The 18,618-nt window shown below is 43.8% G+C and overlaps 1 protein-coding gene across 1 annotated transcript in view; it reads right to left on the bottom strand.

Annotated features, from left to right (window-relative positions):
• Positions 1-18,259, bottom strand: part of IL7R (interleukin 7 receptor) — a 369,475-nt gene extending 351,216 nt beyond the window's left edge. Inside the window, exon 1 of the mRNA XM_086960526.1 lies at positions 18,061-18,259. Coding sequence (XP_086816652.1) covers positions 18,061-18,142 — 82 coding nt within the window. The 5' untranslated portion in view covers positions 18,143-18,259. The remainder of the gene's footprint in view (positions 1-18,060) is intronic.
• Between the last annotated feature and the right edge of the window lie 359 nt (positions 18,260-18,618).

Below are 18,618 nucleotides of genomic sequence, written 5' to 3'. Positions count from 1 at the left end.
TGTTTTGTTGGAATCTTTGGCCTGTAGGATCTCTCTACACTAAAAGATCAAGCAATCAATCAATCAATCAATCAATCAGGGGTTTGTAAAGCAGGGCTACTCACCTGTGAGGGTCTAAAGCGCTAAGGGGTGGGTGGGGGCTGCTGATCCATCTGAGTGTGGAGGTTCAGTCGAAGAGCTAAGTCTTGAGGTCCTTTCTGAACTGGGTCAACGACGCATATTCCCTTAGGTGGAGGAAAGATTGTTCTAGGTCTTGCCAGTGAGGTAAGAGAAGGATCTTCCTTTTTCTGGTCTTGTGGATTTGTGGGACGGAGGCGAGGGCGAGTTGGGCAGGGAGGAGATGTCTGGCGGTTGTGTGGAAAGCGAGGCAGTGGTTCAGATATTCTGGTCCTGTGTCGTGGAGAGCCTTGTAGGTATTTGTGAGGAGCTTGAATGTGATTCTCCTGTTGAAAGGGAGCCAGTGGAGTTGTTGGAGATGTTGTGTCATGTGGCTATGGCAGGAAATGTCAAGAACCAGTCTGGCTTCGACATTTTAGACGTTCTGTAGTTTCCTAAGCTGTTTCTGGGAAACACCGGCCTAGAGTGAGTTGCTGTAGTCAAGACTACTGGTGATGAGTGCGTGGGTGACTATATTTCTGGATTTTGTGGGGAGCCATCTGAATGTATTTCAAAGCAGGCGGAGCGTGTGAAGACAGGATGAGGAAACTTCTTTGATTTGGCGGTTCATTGACAGAGAAGTCCAGTATGATGCCAAGGTTGAGTGCTTGGGACGAAGAGGTGGAAGGGGCTCCTAGTGCAGTGGGCCACCAGGAGTCATCCCAGGCTGTAGGGTGGGTCCCAGGATGAGTACTTCAGTTTTGTCCTAGTTGAGCTTGAAGCAGCTGTCTTGCAGCCCAGTAGCAACTACCTTCATTCCGCTGTGAAAGTTGATTCTGGTGGCTGTGGGTTAGTTGGTGAGGGAGGTGATCAGCTGGGTGTCGTCGGCATAGGAGACGATGTTGAATCTGTGGCTTCTGACAGTGGCTGCAAGGGGAATCATATACATGTTGAAGAGCATGGGGCTCACAAAGGAGCCCTTTGGCACTCTACAGCTGATCTCTCTTGGTTCTGAGAGGAACTGGAATAGTCTGACTCGCTGTGTTCAGCCAGTCAGATAGGAGTGAATCCAGTCCAGTGCCTTGTCGCGCATGCTGGCATCGTGGAGTCTCATGATTAGAGTGTGGTAGGAGATGGTGTTGAAGGCAGCCGAGAGATACAGTAGGATGAGGACTGTGGTTTTTACCCAGTTTAGGAGGAAGCGGATGTCGTCGATGGCGGCAAAGAGTGCAGTCTCTGTGCTATGGGTGCTTCGGAAACCATATTTGGAGGTGTCCAGGATGTGGTTCTCTTTGATGAACTCTGAGAGTTGGGAGTTGATGGCCTTTTTGATGACATTGGCTGGGAAGGGGAGGAGGGAGATGGGTCTGAAGTTCTTGAGGTCTGTCGGGGTGGTGGACGGTTTCTTCAGCAGGGGGTTGCCTTTGGAGTGTTTCCAGTCGTTGGGGAAGGTGGCGGTTTCGATAGAGCAGTTGATGGTGCAGCAAAGCTGAGGGGCAATGGAGGCAGCTGCTCTATGGCAGATGTGATATGGGCAAGGATACGATGGGGCTCCTGAGTGGATTATCTTCATGGTCTTGTGCATGTAGCTTGTGGTGAGCGGAGTCCAGCTAAGCATGATCTGTTGGGGTGTGGCGTGGTTACGTGCAGTGGTGGTTGGCGTAGTTGGGGGTCTTGGGTGTCAAAGCTGTCATAGATGTGCCTGATCTTGTGGTAGAAGAAGATGCTGAGTTTGTTGCAGAGGTCTTGGGAGGGTGGGACGTCTCTGGTGTCACTGTTGGGCCTGGAGAACTCCTTGACAATGGTGCAGAGTGTTTTGCTGCTATGTGCATTGGTGTTTATTCTGTCTGGGAAGACCGTTTTCTTTGTGGTTTTGAGGATAGGTTTGTTGTCAAAATTTCAAGCCTGTAGGATCAGTATAACCTGAGAGATTTGATGTAAGTTGTCTGTACCCGAATGCTCTCTCTGACATGCCTGATATCAATGCTGTCATGGGATAGCATGGCAGCCTTGAAATACCTGAGCATTTCAGATATGTATAACCCACATGGTAGCTTTGCATTCATACTTGTGAGCTTCTAATATTTAATCCCCAAATAGATATGCTGTCATATACGTGCGTGTTAGATTTGGGGGTCTCTAGTTGGCAGAGGTAGGTACCTTTGACCAAATACGAACCCTTGCATCTAGTCAGGGTAAGGGGCTACACTCCTGAAATAACCCCTACTCATCCCGTTGGTAGCTTGGCAGAAACAGGCAGACTTATCTCAGAGGCAGTGTGTAAAGCATTTGTGAACACATACAGTAACAAATGAGCAAATAACAAAAATCCACAAAACTGTACTCAAAAATAGACTTTAAAATAGTAGAAAATAACAAGTTCTCTCAAGTTGTAAATGCAATACTTTACTTTCAAAGTACATGGAATGCGTAACGCAAAGCAAACAAAAGGGGGTCGCAGGGAAGGTGATGTGTTGGTTCTTACACACAGGGGTGTGGTTGCGTTGGTTCCTTACTGCTGCGCTGGGGAGTTGTGTGATAAACAAAAATATCAGAGCTCTGTCACCCGATTAATGGTTCTGCTGTCAAAGGCATGAACATTCAATATCTCAGTAGCTGGAGGGCAAACTTTGCTGTCATATGCCTGAGCCGATAATTTCTCTGTTACTTCAGTGATAGCTCTGTCATCAGGGGCCTGAGCTTGTAAGACTGATGTAACCTGAAAGTTGTTTTCATTCTCTTAGGTTTGAGCATGTGAGGTAGCTGGCAACTAGGGGGCAGCTTAGTTGTCCGAAGCCATAGCCTGTGAAAGTTGTGTAACTTTGTGGATTGTTGTGTGTACAATACCTCATCCTGTATGATCTCTATAACTCCAGGAATAGGCTTGTTGTACAAAGCTTGGGAGGATAGATTTACTGTCTTAAGTCTAAATCTGTACTATCGCTGCAGCCTCAAGACATGGCTCCAAGATGATGAGATCTCTTATCTGTAAGATTTCTGCCAAAGTCTTTAAGTAGGTATAGACTGAGCAACAGCTGAGCCACTTAGATCTGTGAAGCATGATAGATAGTTCTTTTCTATGCAGCTTTACACTGTAGTTTTTCCATGATCTGAAGGATAGGTTTGCTGTGCAAACTTGAGGGATGTAGGCTAGATCTGCGGTTGATGCCTGTGCATGTTGTGCAACTTTAAGGGCAAATGTAGTTCCATAGTCAATATGGCTGTTACTTAAGGGACCAGCCTGAGCCGGTTAAACATAAGCATCGTGTTACACCTGGCTTTTACAGCAGGTTTACCCCCAGGGTTTACCCCCAGGGTTATTGATTTTTGGCCTCATGTTTGTATCCTGTTTTGGTTGGTTTTATGACTCTGGGGACTTAGTGCAGATCAGTGCTAAGGTGCAGAAACATCTTGCCGCATTTGTAGAGAGTTCGGGCTGTCTTGACTCTTCCCAACATGGCTTCAGGAGGGAACACAGCACCGAGTCGGCCCTCACCATATTATTGGATGACATCCGCACGCTTGTTGATGGGGGCCAGACTACCCTCCTGATCCTTTTGGATCTCACGGCGGCCTTCGATACCCTCTCTCCCTCAGTGTTAACAGCTCGGCTGAGGGAGGTTGGGGTTCAGGGCTTAGCCTTAGATCTACTCACCTCTTTCCTCAGTCATCGAGTGCAAAGAGTGAAGTTGGGGGAGTATCTATCTCCGTCCCTGCCTGTGCAATGTGGGGTCCCCCAGGGGTCGGCTCTTAGTCCGACCCTATTCAACATCTATGTGACCACACTTGCCAGGCTTATTAGATCATATGGGATGGAGATAGTATACTATGCGGATGACACCCAGATCCTTGTCTCTCTCTCCCAGTCAGGTGCCCCGACTGCCTCCAATTTTAGATCTTGCATGGAGGCAGTCGGACAATGGATGATTCACAATTCATTGAAACTAAATGGGGAGAAGACGGAGGTGATGGTGTTTGGAGGGAAAGATGACGTATGGTCATCTTGCTGGTGGCCAGACTCATTAGGAGTTTGCCCCCTCCCCTACCTCCTCTGCAAAAAATCTGGGGGTCATGATTGATCCTGCCCTCAATTTAGATAAACAGGTTAGTAGAACCATCTCTACTTGTTGGGGCATCATCCACATTCTGAGGAGAATCAGGCATTATCTATCTCTGCAGGCAAGAAAACAGCTTGCAGTTGCCCTCATTGGTTCCCGGCTGGACTTCTGCAATGCGCTGTATACGGGACTGAATAAAAGTCTACTACAGCGCTTGCAGGTAGTCCAGAACGCTGCTGCCAGGTTTGTGCTGGATCTCCCCAAGCGTGCCTCGGCCACAGCGGCCAGAAAGCTGTTACACTGGCTCCCTGTTAAGGACCACATCCATTTCAAGACCCTATGCATGACCTATAGGGCTCTTGCCAAAAACAGTTCTACTGGTGTAGGATCTATCTTGTCCCGCTATATTCCCTCTAGGGACCTGCGCTCCTCTAGTAGACTTCTCCTGTCAGTCCCTCGCGTCAGAAGAGCTAAATGGGGCAGCAGGGCTTTTTCCACCTTGGCGCCCAAGTGGTGGAATGCCCTTCCACTGGAACTAAGATCCCTACCCACTCTTCAGGCATTCAGAAGTGCTCTGAAGACGCATCTCTTTGTGCAGGCTTATCTGTAATGGTGTCATGCCTATGTTAATGATATGCTTTGTTAGGCGCCTTGATGCCTTCGGGTTATTGTTTGTGCGTTATACATTTTATTCAAATCAAATCAAATCTATGAACTCTGTGTAAATTGTTAATTTGGATTGGTGTTTCCACAATTGGCTTGTTCACTTACTATTAAGTCCCTATTACAGTGCAGTGTGTGCCCAGGGCCTGTTAGTCAAATGCTACTAGTGGGCCTGCAGCACTGATTGTGCCACCAAAGCAAGCAGCCTTTCAAAAGGGGTCTCAGACCTGCCACTGCAGTGTATGTGTTCAGTCTGGTACTGCCATGTAGACCTGGTAAGTGCACCCACTTTACAGGCCCTGACCTTCCCTTTTATTACATGTAAGTCTCCCCTAAAGTAGGTCCAAGGCAACACTGTGGACAGGGTGCAGTGCATGTGAAAGGTAGGACATTTAATGATGTGTGTGACATGTACTGATGGTGAAATACAGTGTATTTCGTTTTTCACTATTGAAAGGATATTTGTCCCATAGGATAGAATGGGAGTCTATTTATAACATCTCATAAGTATAACTTCCCATTGGGATAAGATAGAAAGTTGGAGTTTAGTATGCCTGAACTTAGAATATAAACAGGCATCTTTTATTAAAGATGATTCTTATAATGTGTGTTTGAAAATACCACTTTTAGAAAGTGGGTATTTTCTTGCTTAGCCATTCTGTGTGCCTCTGCTGGTTTGTTGTTTAGCGGTCTGGCTTTGGAGTGCCAGGGGCTGGAGATGTGTGTTAACTGTGGACAGCCACTGGGGTAGGGTAGGTGTGTCCTGCCTCTCCTGAATGAGTCAGGGCTGGGCTGAATAGACCTGGGCTGCATTTAGAGTAGGGGGAGGAGATGTCCTTTTACCTGACTGGGCCTGGTCTGCCTTACACAATGCTGTCTGCAACTCCTGACTGGAAGCCTGACCAGAGAGGACACAACTGGTTTTTACTGAGCACAGAGCCACTCTGACATCAGATAAAAAAAGAGAAATGCTGTATAAATATTGGGGCCCAGACCCCAAAACTTTAGATTACTACTGGAATTAAAGAGGAACCTTGGCCAGGGAGAAGAGCTGTAGAAACTGCCCCTTTTCTGTATGCTGTTTGGGTTGGGCTGCAGTGGCTGTTTCTACAAAGGAGAGGATAAAGACTCTCAGTGACACAAAGACTTCACCACCAGCTCCCCCTGAACTTCCTTGTTGGGAGTTCTGACCTGCCAAGAGGTGCCTATTGCTGAGTTGAGCCTCTAGAGGTTGTTCCTGCTGTTGGTAAATAGAAAAGAAACACAACTTCGAGAAGCAAAACACATCTGCAACTGTTTCCGATGCATTCCCGAAGAATCCGACGCAGCGCCTGCCTACTGCTGGAGAAATCGCCGTACTCCGAATCCCGTGCATCGATTTTAAAAGTCTGAGATCACTGCGCCAATTCCAACGTAGGCCCTGCTGTGTGGCTGCAAGAACCAACGCATCGTGGAACCACAGCTGGAGAGACCTACGCAGTGCCCTTGCCGCCATCACATCGTGAATGAAACATCCTGATCGCCACACATTGCACCGGGCTCCTAGTCTACAAGAATTCCGGGGCTGCAGTAAGAAACCGATGCCTCACCTCCCCTGGAGTAAGGAACCAACGCACCACCTTCTCTGGGCATAAGGAACCAACGTATCACCTTCCCTGTGGTGTTTTTGTGGGTGACTTGATGGAGTCAATGTAGTTTGTGTTGAAAGTGTTACATCTATAGCTTGCTATGTTAAGAACTGTTTCTACCTTTTAAAAGTCCTATTTTGTTTACTGAATTGTGTTTTTTGTAATTTTGGTCTTGTTTGGTTAAGATAAAGAATACTTATTTTTCTAAACTGGTGTGGTGGCCATTTGTAGTGTTTTCACTGTGTTACTGTATGTGTGCACAAATGCTTTACACACTCCCTCTGAGATAAGCCTGTCTGCTCGTGCCAAGCTACAAAAGGGGTGAGCAGGGATTATTTTAGAAGTGTACCCCTCTTACCCTAACTAGGAAGAAGGGTTCCTACTTGGACAAAGATGCAAACCATTGCCAACTAGAGACCCGCATTTCTAACACATAGCCTAAGGGAAAGCTTAGCTGCTCCCATGTCTTCATTTAGGAGATCAATATTTATAACTCAGTGCACTGCTCTGAAGCCCGACCTTATCAACTCTCTGTAAATTGAGAGCTTACTGTCAGAGTCTGTAAAATATGTTTTATTCAAAGAATAACTTTCCTTTGTAAAGGCTGGTCCTGCATTAAAGTCTATTTGACTAAAGACATTGTTAAGCTAGCAGAAAGAGAGGCAATAACCTTGATGTAAGTAGTAACCGATCATCAACATTAATGAGATTGAAGTCTTTAAGAGTTTTTTATCATTGTTTAAATAGGATATTGTTGCATTCACTAATAGTATGTATTACCAATGCACTGGACGTAGGTAACAGTATCTAGATTTTTATGGTTTGTAATTGTTGACCAAATAAAAGATAATAATATAAGTGTTATTATGATTATTATTATTAATAATAATAATAATAACCGCATCCATATGCAGACTTGCTGACCCATAAAATGTAATTGATTTTTGTGCAGAATCCAGCCACTCCTTTGGTATCTAGGCTTAAACAACAAGTCCATCCTTAAGCAAATGTATGTGATGTGTGCAAAAACTGGTGAAGTAGTATTACTATCAACCAATATTAAAAAAGGCCCAAGGTAGATCCTTTAAAAAGGCATATGTTTAACAACAAAGAAGTCATACTAATGGATAAAATTAAATGAAGTGTTCAAATGTTATAAAACGCAAAGAAGGCTTCAAACAAAAGCACTGGAAAAAGGAATGAGTTGCTACCCCGTGGGAAATGAAATATAAAATAAAAAGCAAAGTGCCATGCCTGGAGTTGGAAATTACCTGGGCACCTTCAGTGACTCTCCAGTGAGTGATTGTTGTTGGACAGAAGTTGGTGTCTGATTCTGATTGAAATATTTATCTTCACTCTAAGAAATCTTTCAGGAAAAAACGTCTGTGGAGAAGTCCAGTAGACTGTATCCAACAAGTGCTGAGTGAAGTCAGATGTTATGATCCATTAGTCTTGTGGTAGTTTGGGACTTACTGCTTAAAATCTCAGAATTTAAAAATTGTTCTACACAGAAACCATGGTCAAACAAGAAACAATCCATTCTAGTCTTTCTTCTATTAATGTGGGCTGTTATTCTAGTCTCTCTTCTTTGTCTTCATAACACTCATTAAGTCAAAATGTTTTGAACACGTTTCCCCAAAATGTGTTTGAGATTAGTGCCCCAAACATGCCAATTTACCAGTAAATTGGTTGTAAAGATAATTCTTAATATTGGAATTGTTCCCTTACAGCTGGGTCACCCTGGATTTATCAACTTCTGTTGCTGAAAATGTTTTTTTGTTGTTCATAGAACTCTGTGCACTTTACTCCTGCCAACCAGTGGTTTAGTGATTGTGCCCTACCTTCCAAACATCTTAAAATTGGCATGTATCTATTTGGCACAATCAATTTACTTACATGTCCCTAGTAAATGGTATTACATTTCCCCAGGGCCTGCAAATTAAATGTTACTAGTGGGCTGCAGCACTCATTGTGCCACCCTCTAAACTAACACTGTAAAACATGTCTTCAGACTTGAAAATGCAGTCTGCAATTTTAAGCCATTTTGACCTGGCAAATTAAACCTTTTGTCAGGCCTAGCCTTTCCTTTTTAATGCCTATAAGTCACCCAGAAGATATGCCTGAATGTCCTTAGTACTGGGTGCATGGAATTTAAAACATAGGGCGGGTACATTTACATTTTTGTATTTCCTGACAAAGAAAAACTTCCAAGGTTGTTTTGCACTGTGGCAAGGCTGGCTCTCCCATAAGGCAACAGTGTTTTACACCATTACATCTAGTAAGTGCTAATTGCAGTTTGGGAATAGCCAGGGAAATGTTCAATTGCATATTTTAATAGTAATTTAAAATCCAGTCAGTCCGTTTTTTTAATTCCTATTTTGGGAATTACACTTTTAGGAAGTTGTCAATTTCCTAACTAAAACCAACTGGCTTTCCTGCCTGTGTCCAGCTGTCACCTGACCCCTAATTGCTGCCCTGTGATGAAATGTGTATTGCTCTCAGACATTGAACAAAGGTCTCTAGGTGTGGTAAGGGTACTACTCCCCTGACACGATGACTTGGGGGCTGGACCCAGTCCTTTTGTGAGCTTCTAAGGATGACTACCTTGTCACTGGCAAATGAAGCTCATACCTAGGCCTGCTTCCCTTTTTTTCACTTTACAGCCCTGGCCCAAACCCAGTGAAAGGGAAGAAACTGATCAGAACTGTTCAAGGGCTGAATAAAGGTTTGCACTCCACTCACAGTCTGGCACTGGGCATAAAAGTGGCCCTCACACTTCTCCTCTGTAGTTATGAGGAAAGGACTACCCCGCTGTGAGAAGAACCTGAAGCAGGACTGGACCTGCTTGTCTTAAACCCAGGATCCCAGTAGTGATGCCAAGTGTCAGTTGGCTGACTTCTTGTTTTAGCTACAGGAAGACAACAAGCTTCCAGAGGCCTCTTTCACTGCAACTGCTCAGCAGACCAGTTCTAACCGGACTTGCCCTGGAGTACCAGTGGTGTGACACAGTCCCCCACAGCCCCGGCGGGGCATTGGGGCCCCCGAGTTGCGGGGGGCCCCCTCAGCACAGTAATCTGGCCTGAGAGTTCTGTATTCTGTCCCCTCCATGAACTTTGCAGGGAGGCCCCCTCAACTTTCGTTAAGCCACTGCCCTGGACCCCCTGCTGGCCTCTGTTGGAGGGAATCTTAGCTCCATGGTAGTGTCCGCAGAGATCCTGGGCCCTTTGCTGAGGGTAGAATGTAGTTATCCTGTTCACAGTGCAAGAAATGGGACTTAGAAATGCTTTACCACCTTTCTGCCTGAAGAACCAATGGATAATGGGCTTGCCATGGAAGCCACAGCTGTCAAATGTTTTGCCTTACTGAGGATTCCTAACTTTCAGAAAAGCTAATCATTCTTAAATGTAGAAGGCGTCATCAGGACTGAATGTCAAGGCCTTTCAGACAAAGACTTTCCCTGACTGGAGCATCACCCTTTGTCAATGACCGCATCTGGACCTGCTCTACAGCAACCCACAGTGGTTGAGCCCCACTCCGGATCAAGTCTGCAGCTTGCTCCACCGATGGCTCATTAATAATCGCTTTTCTCCATTAACGTTTTAAGTCTGAGGGTAAACTTCCTACTGAGACAAACCTGGTCCCTGTATCCAATCCGACATTGATCGTGGTGGCCCTTAACTTTTGACTTTGACATGGTCTATCGCACAAGATAATCATTGTTGAAGCTTTATGGTGCTAATTTTAATTCAAAATTTAAAAATTCATATTTCTGGTTATACTTATTAGATTTTTGTTGTTTTGGTGTTCTTTCATTTATTATAATGTGCCCTACTTTTCTAAATTTGTTTAGGATTTTTCTTCTGTTGTCTTTTCACTTTATTACTTTTCAAATACTGCAGAAATACTTTACACATTGCTTCTAAGTTAAGCCTGACTGCTTTGTGCCAAACTACACGTTTATTTAGTGACTTTTGTTGGTCACCCTAACAAGGATTATGATTATTATTTGAGGTAGGGTATCGTCCCCCTCATTAATACTCCAATTTTTTACACTTAAGGTGTGGGAAAAGCCCCAGTAAGTGTACATCTGGTAAATGTGCCATGTTGGTATCCCTGGTTGTATTAATATATTTTGTGATCTTCCCCCAATCATCTGGCAACCACCTCATTACAACGAGGAGTTTTGGATAAGCTCCCATGCATTAATTATGAATCAGTTCTTATGTGATTTGGACTCTTGGTGTACAGGTAAAATTAATAATATTGTTATTATTATTTTCACAAATCCCATCATAAATATAATAATTTAATTGATTGGTACTTTAGTACGCATTAAACAATGAGCTATCTCAATGAAATATGATTAATCATACAAAGGGATATTTATAGTACATTTTCATTGTGATATATATTTATTATATCACCAAAAGAACTGAAAATAATATTTCCTAAATATAAAAACTTAAAAGTTAGATAAAACCTATAAAGATACTAAGTGAGCGTCATACTTTGAGCATACCTGTAATATCTAATTGGTACATAAAAATAGTCCATTTACATCTTAACAATTTATATACGCCACTAAATGTGTTGTGTAGCTGTATTTATTTGGCCTATTTCCATAAAATAATGGCAGCCATACCATATTCTAAAATATATTGGAACACATCTGATTTTTTTTTCTATTTATATTTTTATTGGCCTACCTGCATCTGTAGCAAATTGAAAGATGTTGTAAGTACCTATTAGTGCATGATTGTGCCAACTGAGGTGCTCTTTCCCAGCTAGTGTTATCTCTGCAGCATATGTTAGATAAGCCTGGCTACGTTGTTCGGGCACTCAACAACGTAGCCCAAACACTAGACAGCAGAATTTAACAAGCATTGGTAAGCAATAGGTCTTGCTTTTGTATCCTATAACAAGCAAAGAGTGACATGCACAAATGATGATGTAATTTGGGAATGCTGGAAATAATGATGACAGTGGCGGTAATGTGTGTTTCCAGTATGTCCATAATGTGTTAGGTCACTTTTAAAGACAAGGGTGGGCTCTTTGCCTTACCTTCTATCGTAATGATTCAGTTTTATGCTTCGGTTTTAAGACGATCCTTTTCCTATGCACTGGCCTGATTAATTTCCTCAGCAGTGCTTCTGATCTACATGACTGAGTTACCTGGAGCACTTCAGTCTGTGACTTAGTGACACCGATGTGACTGGTTGGTATCCTAACAAACTATCCTCGGGCACGTTTGGTGATATTCTGTACATTCATTAGTCACAAACACTGTTTAACAAATTCCTCCTATTTGTTTTTGTTTGTTTTCACTGAGATTACTTTGCAAACATCATAACCTACTGATGTCAGTTCGGCCTTTTTCTTTCATCAATTGCTGGACCGTTTTTGTACCCCAGTAGGACTATTAGGCTTCTTTATTGTGTATTAGAACATTGGAATGTTGGGAGCTCCATTGCAGACAATGGAGTGCTCCCTGCTTCTACGGGCCGGTAAAAGCCCGCAGAGCAACATTCCAATGTTCTACAAAGGATTTATATCCCCTCGAGCTTCAAGAACCCTTTGTTTATTTTGTTAGAACATTCTGCCCTCTAGTGGCAGAATGTTCTAATAGCCTTATAGCCCTTCGTAGCAGGGCTATACCGGCTATTAAAGTCCCGCTGTCTCGTTAAAGTCCCTCGCCTTCGGCTCGGGCCTTTAACGATTCAGCGGGCCTTTAATAGCCGGTATAGCCCGCTACGGCGGGCTATAAGGCTATATTATTGTAGGACATGTATTTACAAGGTTGTTCATATTCGGATTGGATGATGATTTGCATTTAAAGACCAGGTAAGCAACAAAAACTGATTTCTGTGTTAACCTCGAACATTTACTGACCCCTCCCTTCTCTCTTTGCTTGCACTGTTTATACTGTGTCACTCACTTCCCACTATCCACTGTGCTGTCAGCACTGAAACACGTAAATAATGCTATATATATATATATATATATATATATATATATATATATATATATATATATATCATTATATGTGTGTGTGTATATATATATATATATATACATACATGTATGTGTGTATATATATATATATATATATTCACTTAAAAAACCATAGGTTTTAGGCCTTATATAGTTAGGAATAAGCATTTTAAAAACCTTGCAAATTCACTTTAAAAACCATAGGTTTCAGGCCTTATATAGTTAGGAATTAGCATTTAAAAAACCATTGAAATTGCTCCTATATAGTTAGTTGTACTAACTATATTTCGCGCACCCGCAATCTACTGCTGATGATGTCACATATTACATCATTCATGACATGGTCAGTGACATCACTGATGACACCACTGATGACATCTCAAATGACATCACTAATGACATCACTGATGACATCTCATTTGACATCACTGATCACATCACGATTTTTAAATCGCGGGGGCACGCGCACGGTGTGCATACCCCTCGATTTTTTTTTTTTTGCCCTTGGGGGTCCTTCTGGGACCCCCTGAGAAGGGCTAGAGGGTTGGGGGGTCTCTACCCTGCCCCCTTTTCGTGTTTTCCACTCTTGTTTTGGGCTCTCTTGTGCCTCAGTTCTCCTGAAAAACAAGATGGTGGCCAACACTTCCTGGTTTGGACAGTTTGGAATGTTGACAGTCGACTGCCAGCCAATCAGAAACTCGCTCGCGCACGTAAGGGCACGCGCACGTACGGTACGCGTACCGTACACGTACTGTGCGCGTACGGTGAGCGCATGTAGATATATAATTTGCTCAGATTCAATTTTCTCAACAACTACTGGAGGGATTTTCACCAAATATAGAAAAGGCACTACTGCATACCTGTTCCTACCATTTTGCCAAGTTTGGTGTAATTCCATTCAGCCATTCGGGCTGTAGCCGTGTCTAAAGGACCCATAGAAAATGCCATTTGAAATATTTCAAATTCAATTTTCTCAAGAACTACTGGAGGGATTTTCGCCAAACATAGCAAATGCACATGTGTATACCAGGCCCTACCATTTTGCCAAGTTTGGTGTAATTCCATTCAGCCAATCGGGCTGTAGCCGTGTCTAAAGGTCCCTATGGAAATTAACATGGGGAAAACACGTTTTGGGACCCTCCGTTCGGCCCCCGCTTGACGAATCCCCCTGAAACTTTCAGGGAAGGAGTGGGGTGGTGCTGGATAAAATTCTGGAAAATTACAAGCAGATTCCTCAATCGGCGCCAAAGTTATTCCCAATAGAATGTTGAGCGCATATAGATATATAATTTGCTCAAATTCAATTTTCTCAACAACTACTAGAGGGATTTTCACCAAATAAAGAAAAGGCACTACTGCATACCTGTCCCTACCATTTTGCCAAGTTTGGTGTAATTCTGTTCAGCCGTTCGGGCTGTAGCCGTGTCTAAAGGCCCCAGAGAAAATGCCATTTGTAAAATTTCAAATTCAATTTTCTCAAGAACTACTGGAGGGATTTTCACCAAACATAGCAAAGGCACATCTGCATACCAGGCCCTACCATTTTGCCAAGTTTGGTGTAATTCCATTCAGCCGTTCGGGCTGTAGCCGTGTCTAAATGTCCCTATGGAAATTAACATGGGGAAAACACGTTTTCGGACCCCCCTTTTTTCTCGGCCCTTGCTTGACGAATCCCCTCGAAACTTTCAAGGAAGTAGCGGAGCGTAGATGAGCAAATGTAAGGAAAATTACACGCAGATTCCTCAATCGGCGCCAATAGTTATTCCCAATAGAATATTGGGGATTTCCTATGGTAACTAGGTCCTAACTATATATACCTACTGGCGACCGCCAGTAGGTAATATATATATGTATATATTTATATACCTCAAGTTGTATATATATTTACAGATATGTGTATAGAGAGAGAGATAGAGATTTATTTTCTCTAACCTATTGACTAGCCATTTGATTCCTTGCTTTCAGTACTTCATTGCACATAGGCAACTGATTGATTTGTGTTGCTGTGATAACCTTAGATTCCATGATATGTTTGACCGAAGCTATATATATTTTGTACACCTATGTTTAAATGAATCCCAAGGCGCCTTTGCCACTGTTCATTAGGTATCCTGATTCCCATTGGACATGGTGTGTTAGCACGAGGCCTGCAGTGTGGTGTGTGCTGGAGGGAGAGTGTCAGCATCCCAGCCAAAAGGCAGTTCTTCAAGCTACGGTTTCACACCCAGTAACTTTAACAGTGTAACAATGATGTACACTGCGTTTCTTGCCTCATAAACCTGCCAAGCTGCACAAACCGAACATACACATCATGGATAAGAATGAAAGATAAAAAGATAAAATACATCACTCCCCCTTATCTTAAATCACAATAACATTGTGATAAAAACATATACTCGTTACAACTGCTGTGAAATCATGTTTGTAAAATGTTACTTCTTTCACGTCATGCAACAATTAGTACCTGGACACTGAACATGTAGCCCACTCTGTAGTTTCCTGACTATCTTGGTATCCGAGTCGCATACATTGAATGACCTGTAGACAAAATACGGCCTCATGGCGTCGTCCAAGACTTCCTCGGTTTATGGCAAGAATAAAAAACAGAAAGTGCACCTCCGACTCGGTATTTACCCTGCAGACAGGACGGGTGGGAGAGACAGAGCACTCTCATCACCTGCTTCTCAGATGGTTTGGGGACAAAATACCATATCTGAACTTTAAAAAAAAGATGGACCCCCTGAGGTGGTTCGATTCGATAGAAGGGTTTATTTGAGCTGTTGCTCAATAGAGCTGTTAGGGCTCTCTGATCCGCCACCGGCAGAGCATCCTGACACATGGCGCAGTGACGGCTGACATGTAATGGACCAAACGAGAGACTCCAGGGTAAGGGATGGTCCCTAAAGGAAATAAATGTCTGACTCAAGGCAGAGGTTACACTTCACAAAAGGGACTCTTTCCCTTCCCCAAAAGCAGTCCTGCCACCTTGGCCCACGTTTGGAGAAAATAATCTTTTTTCGACAAGCACACGGTGGGGGAGAGGGGAGGGGGTAAGACCACTCACAGGGCCACGTGGTCTGGTAAAATCCTGGAAATGTGGAAGCCCCTTATGCGGCAACATACTGAGGCCGCCTATGAATTCGGGCTCTTTCTTCGCCGGTGTTTTTATTGGGACATCAACTGCTGTTACCCATGTGAAGCAAAATACCCAAAATGTAAGAAGAGATCCACCTGCAGAAGTGTCACTTCGTGCCACCTGGACAGATACAATCATTTGTGTCCTCGTAATAACTGGCTACTAATTATTTTACGTTTGCTATCACTAATACAAATACTATTGCTCCTACTAATCCTAGTACCATTATTACTACTACTGCCACTACCAGAAGTGCCACTGCTACTACTAGTACAGCTTCTACTAGTATAAATACTACTGAATCTAGTACTTCTGTTACTACAACTTTAGCAAGTATTACTACTACTATCAGTGCTACTATACCTACTTTTCTGACTAGGATGACTTCTACTACCGCGGATATAACTGCCACTGCTATTACTCCTACTATCACTTCTTCGAGTGCTATTACTATTATTTTTAGTATATCCTCTACTGTTGTTACTATTGCCACTAATAGTGTTACTACAGCAAATTCTACACCACTAGTATGGCTACTACTTCTGCAAATGATAGTCCTAATTATATTATAATGTAAAAGTATATTTATATAGAATGTTCATGCACTTATGTTGTTACCTGCCGTGAATAAAAGGAACTATTTCTATATGGCCGAGAGGTTCCTGCTGATGAAGTTCTGCTTTACAGGGCACGGATGCCCTGAATACGCGCCCTGCTGAGGATTTTCGAGGTCCGTGCTTGTGGGCTGTAATACCGGAGACATTGTGGGGTGTATGAAGATATTTTAACTAAAATCAGCAAAGATTTTAAATGTAGCCGCCCTTTAATCTCGCCCCTGCGGGTCCCAGGTCCAGGTGCGTGGCAGGTTCAGGCCTCAGGAATTGGAACTGCAACTCAGGAGGTAAGATTGGCTCATGGCTCACTGTACTGGCGTAGGTAGTGACGTGGGGACTGGAAGTGCCTCACTGTAGCTGTGAGTTAAAGAGACTGCGAGATGACCTTGCGTTTATCTCTCAAGACCCATGACTAAACTTCACCAATGAACAGAACCGGGCTGGACAGAGGCCCAGGACCGGCCAGGACGAAGTAAACTTTCATCTCCGCCGTAGTCCACTGAGAGGGTTCTGAATTTTGTCTGAAAGGTACAATTTAGTACCACGCTGTACAATTATGTGCCTGCTTTTTTTAATACATAATGAGGCTATGTAATAATAAAAAAAAACAGATAAACACAGGTATTGCTGTTTTCGAAATAATTTGCATAATGACACCTTTATAGTGAACCTCAATAATGCACTTGAATTTAAGTCCAAAGTGAACATGTTTTTTCCACAAAATAAGAAACAGCTTTATAAAACATTCAGGACCATTGGTTTCTATGCGCCAGAAATTAAGTACATCCAATTAATGTCATTTCATGCTTACTAATGAAGCCATGGTGCAGATCAGATAATTACGCTTCCAACGACAAAACTGAAAAATACTGTAAGGACCGCATACAACCACCGCTGGACGACCAGGAGTGGAACACTCTATGGTCATCTGCCACACGGACTAAGATTACCCCAGACCTCGCGCAGTCCAAACTATGGCTTCTGCATAAAACATTCTGGACCCCAGACCGCCTACACACACTAGGGCTTAGAGACAACCCACCTGCTGGAATTGTAACACTGCCAAAGGGGACCTCGAACGCCTGCTCTTTCTGTGCCTGACTCTCAATGGGTTCTGGGGGAGGGTTTTCGACTTTATAGAGAAGGTGCTCAAATAACGAACTGGAAAGACACCTCCTAAACCTCTTACAGCGGCTGGCTCAACTGGATCACCTACCTAAGAGGAGCCGACTCCCTAGCGATAAGATACTCACCCTGGAAAACTACCTCCAGGAACTTATGGGAACCACTGGACAGGTGTTTGGACACTTTTGACCCACCGTAAAATCTCTGAATTTCGAATGATTTTTCCAACAGGGAAAAAGTCTGACTCTGAATATGTGCTCACTTAACCTGTTTGGAGCTGTCGTCTAATCCCTCTCTCTCTCTTTACTTATTCACACTTTCATCTCCTCCGACTTTACTCCCAACCTACCACTACTGTATAACCAGCTAAAGGGAGACATCCAACGTACCCAATATGTAACGCTTACATTGCACCGCATAGGAAGGCCACCCTCACAATGATACCCCGGTGCACTGTATGTCATGTATGTGTATAAATACCAAAAATAAAAAAAATAAAAAATAGTCACCAAAGTAAGAATTATGGACTAACCACCTTGTTCTCTGGAAGAAAGGCGCGCTAAAGATGGCATAATGGGTTGCGAGGCTTTTCTCACCTTTATGGACACCCCATTTGAAAACAATCCTTGCCAGATAAACCGCACAGTACGCAGCATAGACACATCAAATACAATCTGAGGTGCTTCGCAGCGCTTTCTAGTCCCTAAAATGCCAATCTCCATAAAGGGTAATCCGGCGAAAGCATTTACCGTCGTCCGGCGTGAGTCCGCTCTCGCAGCAGGCACGGTGGACCAGGAGCAGCAGCAAGGAGAGGGCAGGGATGCGTGGCATGGTGAGCGCGAGGCCGTGCGTCAGAGCGAGGCCCTGCGCGCGTGCCGCCCTCACACCGAGTGTGAGCCGAGCGAGGCTTCTCTGACTGCACACCTACGGTTCCTGCTCACTAATCACGCAGCTAGGGGGAAGTAACATCATACCGAACAAGCAAATACAATGACTGAGTGACAGCTGTGCAGAGGACGGAAAAGGAAGCCACGGCGAGCATCTTTCTGAGGCACAGGAAGGGGGTCCACGAAATTCGCGGATGGGCACATTAAAGCCTCGGGTGCTGGTCAGGGCTGCTTCAGTTCGCGACATTGTTCTCCCCCTCTTCTGCACCACCGAGAGTGCGGAAGTAAGATGTAGTAGTACTGGTACTGAAGATACCGGCTGTAGGCACTGAAGTTAACGGCAGCCGCGTGTTTGTTTGTGGATCCCAGACATACAGGCAAACCTCCAAAGCAGTTTACAGCTAACACACCTGTGAACTG

This window comes from Lissotriton vulgaris, chromosome 3_1, assembly GCF_964263255.1.
Source record: "Lissotriton vulgaris chromosome 3_1, aLisVul1.2, whole genome shotgun sequence".
Classification (NCBI taxonomy): Eukaryota; Metazoa; Chordata; class Amphibia; order Caudata; family Salamandridae; genus Lissotriton; species Lissotriton vulgaris.
The sequence above is the reverse complement of the archived record's forward strand: the minus strand, read 5'-3'. Positions and strand labels throughout refer to the sequence as shown.